Here is a 9,921-nt window from a genome sequence, read left to right on the forward strand (position 1 = left end):
TTAATAAATAAAATTAGTGTACCAAATCACTAATAAATAGTTAAATACAGAGTAGTTAAATAATACATATCAGTTACCACAAAGTCAATTTAAAATAAAAGTATAATGTCTAATTCCAAAATATTTTTAAACATAAACAGTTAAGCATTTAATGGTTTATATGCTTTCTTTGACATCTTTATACCCAAAAAAAAAAAAAAAAAAAAAAAAAAAAAAAAAAAAAAAAAACTTTAGATCAAATTTATCTAAAGATAAGTTGGCATAAAATTGAAAGATTTTAACGTCTTCAATATATCTTCAACAAAATCCTATATTGTTTCTGACGCATACCACACATTTCATAAAAGAAAAACAGCAAAAATAAAAAATAAAAAATAAGGGCCAAATTTAAAAAATGGGTCAAAATTCATTTTGGAAATTTTTTATTTGTGTTAGAAATTTAAAAAGAAAATTGGGTTGGAATCTCGGCTAGAATTAACTCTTTGAGAAAATACTAATTTAAAAAAAAAAAATTAAAGAGACAAAAATACCTTGCCTAAAATAGGATTTCACTGGAAAAAATTAATTATCAAAAGGATAAGTGTCCAAAATATTATAGTCTAGGGATTTAGATGACAAAAATGATAGTCTATGGCTAAACTTCAAATTGTCAGACAAGACTTAATTTTAGCAGATGTCCCGTGTTTTTTGTGACAATTTGAAGTTTAGTCCTAGACTATATTTTTATCATTTAAATTCCTATACTATAATATTTTGGTCACTTTTGATCCTTCTAATAACTTTTTCAGTGAAACCCTATTTTAGGCAAGGTATTTTCGTCATCTTCAATTTCTTTTAAATTATTATTTTCTCAAAGATTTAATTCTAGCAAAGATTTTTTTTTTTTTTTTTTTACAATTCTAAATTTAGTCACATACAATCGTTATAGTCATTTAACAAACTAGATGATTATATTTTAAACACATTTAATCATTCCAATAACATTTTCAACTGTCACAAAAATTTCATTCCCATAGCTACCAAACCATTAGGTAATAAATGCATGCAAGATTTTTGAAAATCTGATGATTTGTGACAAATGCATGTAATTAGTACGTGCAGTGCTAGTTAGCCAAAGGCAACCAAGAAATTCCATAGGTGGATTATGTGGATATATATATATATATATATCTACCCAATAATTAATAACTAACAACCAAGTAAGTTGGTGTGGAATTTGTTGAATAATATCGTGAACAATGTGGATAACTAAAAATTTTACCACTTTCAATTTATAAAAAAAAAGTTAATATAAAAAATATATCATTAAAAACTCTAATTAATAGTTTAAATGACATTGATTTTTTTAAAGTCATTACTCATTACTGTAAACAAAAAAAAAAAAAAAAAAATTACTATTGTAATTATATGTAAATTCACTACTGTAACATTTTTATGTATCTGTAATATTATTTTTATTTATTACCATATTATTTTTATGTACCTAAATCTATCTTACAAGATGGCCGGAACAAGAATTTGCCGTCAATCCGTGATAATATTTGGTAGTCAATATGTTAATGACACAGAGCCTAAACGCACTTCACGCTTAATTGCTTAGAATATAATATTAATTTTCACATTGACCATAAAACTTATTCCAGTCTTGTAAGAATAATGATACTTTTCCTAATCTTTTTTTTTTTAATCGTATTTTTCTTTGAAAAAATGTACATAATACTTTTGACTTAAAAATGTAATATTTTTACATTAAAATGTAAAAGTATTACATTTTCCTTTATAAGTGCAATATTATTTATAAGAGAAATTAATATAATACTTTTGATATAAAAGCATTACATTTGTCCGCAAAAGTATTATGTTTTCCCTTATAACTAACAAATATTTTATTTATATTAAAGTATTACATTTGCTAGTATAAGTATTAAATTTATATATTGACTAAACTCGACCCGACCTATCTTACACAAGTGTGACCCTTTTTATATTATATAAATGAAAAAACACTTGTGTGTGATCGTCTCACGGATCCTTGTCCGTGAGATGGGTTGGGACTAGATGAACTGTACTTCGTAATACTTATACTAGCAAATGCAATACTAAATCAGGAATAAAATGTTTATCACCTATATGAGAAAATGTAATACTTTTGAAGGAAATTGTAATACTTTTACATTTTGATATAAAAGTATTACATTTTTCATCAAAAGTATAACATTTTCCTTTACAAGTAACAAACACTTGCCAACATTACTTATAAGGGAAAATATAATACTTTTGATAAAAAAAAAAAAAAGTAATACTTTTACATCAAAATATAAAGTATTATATTTGTTATAAAAAATATTACGTTTTGCCTTATAAGTAACAAACACTTCATTCGTAATTATTATTACATTTTTAGTATAAGTATTACATTTACATATTGGTCCGACCTGATCTAGTCTATTTCACGAATAATGATCTGTATGACGGACTCACACAAGTATGACTCTAAATAAATACTATGGCATCAGTAATTAGCCTCAAACAACTACAAATATACTATGTACATATATTCTTATAAAGAAGATATATAGTAAAGAACTAAAGATTCAGGGACAGAGCTGTGAATGAAAAGTGTTATTCAAAACGATTACAAATTTGAGTGGAGGCTGCGGTTAAATCTTGATCTACCCTAACTTCAGTATTTATTCTTTCCCTATATAATACCTTACATTAATTTACACATATAATATCAAGCTCAAAGAACATACATGAAACAAGTAGTTTATATATGAACTCGATCTTTTTGCTCATTAAATCTTGAGAGCCTCCGACCCAACAGGGTAGCTCAAGTGGCAAATGAGCTCTCTTTGTAGGGAAGAATTTCGGGATAACCTAAATTTGATTCTCACAAGTGATAATTTCTTTTGGGCCAGCTTCCCTCTTGGAGCGAATCAGGTGGATCTGGAAAAAAAAAAAATCTTGGGAGCCTCCATTATAAAATAAGGTCAACGCTTCATGTGTAGTAGTTGGATATGTATAATCCTTCGAATCTGCTTTCGTCTTTAATTTAATCAAATAAAGAAATAATAGTGTTCGGTCCACCTCCATTTCTGATAAGTGCGAACAAGTCGAATAAATCCTTCCACACTCCACACAACCTTTTAATAATAAGAATAAGAATAATAATATACCTTTCCATTAACACATTGAAATTCCCAATAAAATATTATTAATTAACAAATGTTACAGTATACTTGGCCAGATTCCATTTTTTGTCCTCTTTGTCAATTAATTCAGTATTATTTAATTATTTAATCGTTTGTTTTTTTTATTCCAACACTTCCAAAGTGCAGTTTTTGACCAGTACCTATGATCTATTTTTAAGAATCAATTAAATTGACCACGCGACCGGACGCGCCGAATTCTTAACCCTTACCCTTAATCTATTTATAAAATTCAATTAATTAAGCTGTCCATATAGGTGGGCCCGAGTGCTTAGTCCAGGTATATTTGAGTATAAGTATCCATTTCCATTACCATAACACTCATCTAATATACCAAAAGAATTGAAAAACGTTACGTGCAATATGGAAGCGTTGTATGTCTCTCTTCTTTGCTTGTTTGTTCTATTAGTCTCCGTCTCCCTTCACTTACTCTTTTACAAGAGCAAGTCCGGCGGTCCCCTGCCGCCGGGAAAGACCGGATGGCCGTTCGTCGGAGAGAGCTTGGCGTTTCTCTCCACCGGGTGGAAAGGGCAGCCGGAAAAGTTCATTTTTGATCGGATGGCGAAGTACTCGTCGGCCGTGTTTCGAACACACCTCCTGGGAGAAAAGGCGGCCGTCTTCTGCGGGGCCGCCGGCAACAAGTTCCTGTTCTCGAACGAGAACAAGCTGGTGGAGGCGTGGTGGCCGGAGTCGGTGAACAAGATTTTCCCGTCGTCGACGCAAACGTCATCCAAGGAGGAAGCAGTCAGGATGAGGAAGATGCTGCCGAATTTTCTCAAGCCGGAGGCCCTGCAACGCTACGTCGGAATCATGGACCACATCGCCGGGCGGCACTTCGCCGACGGGTGGGAAAATCGGGACGAGGTGGAAGTTTTCCCTCTCACGAAACGCTACACCTTCTGGCTAGCCTGCCGGCTCTTCATAAGCGTGGAGGACCCGGCTCACGTCGCCCGGTTCGCCGAGCCTTTCAACGCCATCGCCTCGGGGCTCATCTCCATCCCCATAGATCTCCCCGGAACGCCGTTCCGGCGAGCCATAAAAGCCTCGAACTTCATACGAAAGGAGCTGGTGGTAATCATCAAGCAGAGAAAAATAGATTTGGCGGAGGGGAAGGCGTCGCCCACTCAAGATATTCTGTCGCACATGCTCCTCACCGCCGACGAAAACGGGAAGTTCATGCCTGAGTTGGAAATCGCCGACAAGATTTTGGGTCTTCTCATCGGCGGCCACGACACTGCCAGCTCTGCATGCGCCTTCGTCGTCAAGTATTTGGCTGAGCTTCCTGAAATATATGAAGGTGTCTACAAGGGTAAGCATGCACATATATACATAACCTCTATTTTCATTTTTATTTTGGGTGTACCTAGTGTTTTCACCATTGTACAAGTGATTAATCCTAGCTGATTTGTAAACATCTTTTTTTGAGTAGGACAGCTGGTTTGAAAGTTTAAGATTGCTTCATACTCAAAGCCATTGATAGAACTTTCTCGACCTTTGGTTAAGGATGAATGAATCCCTCCCACTCAATCACACCCCCAAGTTATATACGTAATCTCAGTGTGTTTGAGTGGAAGTGACTCATTCATCCATAACCAAATCTCAAGGGTTATCCTTGACTTTGGGTATGAAGTAATCATCTCAGAGACCAGTTGTCACACCTATTAGAAGTGCCTACAATTCAGCTAGGAGATTAGTTACTGTATGTAATGGACACTAAAAAGCATATATACCTAACTACTGTATGTAATGCACTAAAAAAAGCATATATACCTAGCTACTGTATGTAATGCACTAAAAAAAAGCATATATGTATATAGGGCCTCAATTCAATTAGAAGATTAGTAACTGTATCCGATGCTCTAAAAAAAATCCTATATATACATACTTCTAGCTAACAAATTAAATCTATGATTTTCATGAAATATTTGACATTTTATTATCATGATCGAGATGAATAAAGTTAAGTTGTATGTAATTAATGAGCAGAACAAATGGAGATTGCGGAGTCAAAAGGCGCGGGAGAAATGTTGAGATGGGAAGACATTCAGAAAATGAAATATTCATGGAACGTGGCATGTGAAGTTTTGAGACTGGCACCACCCCTGCAGGGTGCATTCAGGGAAGCCATTGCTGATTTCACATTCAATGGTTTCTACATTCCCAAAGGATGGAAGGTGATAATTATTAATTAATTTAACACTACAAATTTATTTTTTAATATATATTCTACTCCATACCACCCCATGTGAAAACAATACGTGTTGTCCATCCAGTAATTATAAATTAAATGTATGTTAAAAATAAAGTAAAATAAGCACCTACGATTCAATTTCATAAATATTTATGAAATTGATTTTTTTTAACCCTTAAATCTACTAGATGGACGACATATAAATATGTGTGTGGACCTACGTGAAAACTGATACCCAAATAAAAAGTAACTAATCTGATCTATTTATTTGAGTAAATTAAAATGATGAGAAGGATGGATTTCATAAACATTGCAAATATAAAAGTTTACAATATATAATTATTAAATTAATTTTTTTACTAAAATTTTCAATTATTAGTGAACCATGATTAGTGGGTCTAATTACTCTTAACTTTTAACAAAGTATCGATCATGTTTTTATTTGAACCTCCTTTTTCTCTCTCTCCCCACTCTCTCTCTATATATATGTGGCATTATTCAAGTGAGCATAGGCACCCTAGCGCGAACAAGAAAGTGCACCATGGTAGTGTAAAAATGCAATGTAACTCAAAAAACACACAAACTTTAAAAGTGTATCACACAAAACAAAAAATTGCATTCATTATTATTCAACTTCATTTTTACATGCATATCATAAGTATACACTTTTAGTGAACTTTTAAATGTAATTTTGAGTGGTGTACGCTTGTACTTGAGGCTTTTTTTTTTTTTTTTTTTTTGGTTATGTCTCCTTTATATATCAATCTAAATTAAGTTTGACATATATATAAATAACAAATGTGCAGTTATATTGGAGTGCAAACTCGACACACAGAGATCCGAAAGTATTCTCAGAGCCAGAAAAATTCAACCCAGGACGATTTGAAGGCAATGGGCCAGCACCTTACACATTTGTACCGTTCGGAGGCGGGCCGAGGATGTGCCCCGGCAAAGAGTATGCACGGCTAGAAATACTGGTGTTCATGCACCACCTGGTGAAGAGGTTCAGGTGGGAGAAAATGATCCCAGATGAGAAGATTATTGTTGATCCAATGCCTATCCCGGCTAAGGGCCTCCCTGTTCGCCTCTTTCCTCATCAAAAACCCTAATCAAACGAATATTTCAACCATCCCCAATCTGTCCGCCCTCTTATATATAATTATACATGCATGTTTGAATTCTGTAAAATGAGAATTAATATGTAATTAAAGTGCATTAGTTACACATCGGGCTTAGCTCCCACTATCATATCATGTCATATGTACGCAGAGTGTTTTTTATTTATTTATTGTATTTTACTCGCATAAGTGATACTCCGTATTATTATAGGATTTATAGCAGGTTCTTTACCACACTCTATATCTGATCTTGAATTATACACACATGTTTTATTCATATACCCTTAAACTCTTATTAATACTTCGATCTCCATTACAAATTCAAGTATTAGTTATATCATATTTAGATTTGGTATATGCAACATCACATATGTATGAGAGGTTTAATTTTGCATCTAAATGATAAAATTGTTATATATATTGGTCTTGCCGTATTTAATTAGATTAGGTATATACACTACTGGAAATTATGGAATTTTCGACCACCTGAAAGTAATTTTAAATCAAGTCGAAAGTCTTGTTCCGACCACTTTTGGTATTCGGAAAAACCTTTATTGTTATTTCCTACCACTTTTTGCTTTCGACTTGATTTAAGATCATTTTCAGGTAGTCGAAAATTACATAATTTTCAACAGTGATATTATATGTTGATCGAGAAATTTAAATTTAATTTAAATATGGATTGAATTAAATTATTAGTCACTTTTAGGCTTAACTTAAATAAGATATATAGATAAGAAGTTTCGATAGAGTTTTCAAAATGCAACTTGTAGCTAGAGGCCGGGTCTACTTGTCAGATAGTTTGTCCATTTTATTCGCGTAGTCATATTCTAATGAAAATGCTACTCTGATCTCTCTAAATCTTGTGGTTAGGGAGAGAAATAAGATGATGGCAAATAAGCTTCCAATCAGTGGCGGATCCAGGAATTTTTTTCAGCGGGGGCAAAATATTAAAGCAAAATTGATAATTAGAAAAAAAAAATGAAACACTTAAAAAGTATAGCCATAAATAAATAAATAATGTTGGATATAAGAAAATTATAAAACACATCAAAACATTATAAAAATATTCATAACAAAATATGAACAAAAATAATTCGAATAAAAGATCCATTATAAATTATACATCTCATTATTAATATAATAGTGAAAATGTGAAATAATGAGAAAAGGTAGTGTTAATAAGAAAATGAGATGTGTAAAGTAGATAAGGGGATTTGAACCTTGGCATACGTTCAAAGTTCAAACAAACCAACGCTCAGCTAACTAGATAGAGGGGATTCGAACCCGGGCATGCATTTCGACAACCCACACGCTTAGCCAACTAGACTAAACTACACTTCGTTAACAATTCTCTATTTTCTAAATTTTATACTAAAACTTATACTATATATACACATATACATACAAGGGTTATATAAGGGGTGGGGGTGGGGTGAGTGGGGGCAGCTGACCCCACTGCCCCCACTATAGGTCCGCCTCTGCTTCCAATATATATATATATATATATATATATATATATATATATATATATTCGTGAAAAAAAGAGGCTGAGAATGGTCGTGGGTTATGTTTGGCTCGATCTACGGATAGATGCTTTCTGAAGTAGTTGAGTTAGTGTGTTCCTCTCTTCTTGGTTAAAAAAAGAAAAAATAATCTTTATTTTCATTGATTAATGTGAATTAATTGTCAGGTTAATAGTTAATAAAGAGTAAGTTAAAAGTTAATAATTAAATAAAATACAAATAACAATAAAATAATGACAAAAAAAGCCTCCCTTCCCCTCCCCGCTCTAGTACCACGTTGACTATTATGTGGTAATTTAGGCAAGTTAAAAGCTCACTAGCTTGCTAGTTAGCGTCTCTGCACATTTAGTATTAAAAATTATACATGCAAAAATACTAAAGTATATTACACTTATGGGGTGTTTGGTAGGATGGAATTGCAATTCCATTCCTACCAAATTTCATGAAATTGTAATTTCATGGTTTGATTGGAGGGAATTACAATTCTATGGAATTGCAATTTCCTCCAACCGTGCAAGGTAATTGCAATTTCATGCTTTGTGGAATTGAAATTCCATTATAAATTATCACTTTACCATTATTATCATTATTATATTAATATTATATAAGGACATTTTAGTGTTTATTCACTTCTTCCCTATCAATTCCCCATCATCATATTCCTTCCTACCAAACAATGTAATTTAAATTCTCACCTTATTCTTTTCTCACCGAATTACAATTTATTTCCCCCCTAATTCCCTCATTCCAACCAAACGTCCCGTTAGGGTTTAGATTTTAGAATTTATGATTGAGTTTTTTGTTTTATTTGGTTTAGGGGTTCACTTTTTAAATTTAAAATTTAACTTTTTCATTGATTTTTAAAAAAGTTATCCATGAATGCATATTTAGTTGTCACAAAGTGCATATTATAATGTTCTATGTTGCAAAGTAAAATTGACAATAATTACGAAAATGTCGCTATATTTTTTTTAAAATCTAATATGATCTGTCAAATTTTTACAAATGTAAAACTGAGATTGATTCTTTTGTATTTTTTTTTCTTTTGTTATTTTTCATGTTTCAACCGGTTTAATTGGTTTAGGACTTTACTAAAACCGGTTGAAAAATATGGTTACTAAAAATTAGAGGATACCTAAAGTTCTAAACCAATTAAATCGACTGAAATTGAAAAAAAATAACAAAAGAAAGATATAAAAAGTCAAAACTGTCCTTACTAAAAATAGAAAAAGTCATGAGAAGGACTAAAAGTGTCCAAAAAATAATACTCTGGGATGTTAAATGGCAAAAACGATAGTCTGGGACTAAATTTGAAATTGCCACCAAAGACAAGGGACCATTGGTGGAATTAACTCTTACACTAATATATAAATATGAAACCGGGCATATAAATATAAAAGGGAAAATGGCACTTTTCCCCCCTGAGTTATATACTTATAGCATTTTCCCCCCCTGAATTATTGAAGTGGCTATTTTTCCCCCTGAAATGTTAAATGGACATATTTATCCTTAAAATAAATATTTCATTTTTTTTCTCCAACAAATTATGACCATAAGTTGGTTCAAACCAAACAAACACTATAGCAACCAAACCGAAATATTCAAATTACAATTTAGAATCGAAAATCGATATTTAGAGTTTATTAAAATCGTGAACCGGAACGGACGGTTCATGTTCCAAACTGAAAAAAATAAAATACATTTATTGTTGAATTTAGACTATTTTAAAATAAAAACTAAAGTTTTAAAATAAAGACAGTTAAAAATCGCGAACCGGATCTGAAACCGCCGGTTTACGGTTCAAGATTCAAATTTTTTATACATAATTTTAATAAATTGACATCTAAATATTGGGTTCTAGATCTGAATCATAA

At 32.0% G+C, this 9,921-nt stretch overlaps 1 protein-coding gene across 1 annotated transcript; it reads left to right on the forward strand.

Annotated features, from left to right (window-relative positions):
• The first annotated feature begins 3,510 nt into the window (after window positions 1-3,510).
• LOC109169662 (beta-amyrin 28-oxidase-like) lies at window positions 3,511-6,680 on the forward strand. Its single transcript, XM_019318524.1, has 3 exons — window positions 3,511-4,521; window positions 5,199-5,386; window positions 6,210-6,680. The coding sequence occupies exons 1-3, from the start codon at window positions 3,576-3,578 to the stop codon at window positions 6,510-6,512; spliced, it is 1,437 nt and encodes a 478-aa protein (XP_019174069.1). The 5' UTR covers window positions 3,511-3,575; the 3' UTR covers window positions 6,513-6,680.
• Window positions 6,681-9,921: the final 3,241 nt, after the last annotated feature.

The sequence above is a fragment of the Ipomoea nil genome, unplaced genomic scaffold, assembly GCF_001879475.1.
Source record: "Ipomoea nil cultivar Tokyo-kokei standard unplaced genomic scaffold, Asagao_1.1 scaffold3321, whole genome shotgun sequence".
Lineage (NCBI taxonomy): Eukaryota > Viridiplantae > Streptophyta > Magnoliopsida > Solanales > Convolvulaceae > Ipomoea > Ipomoea nil.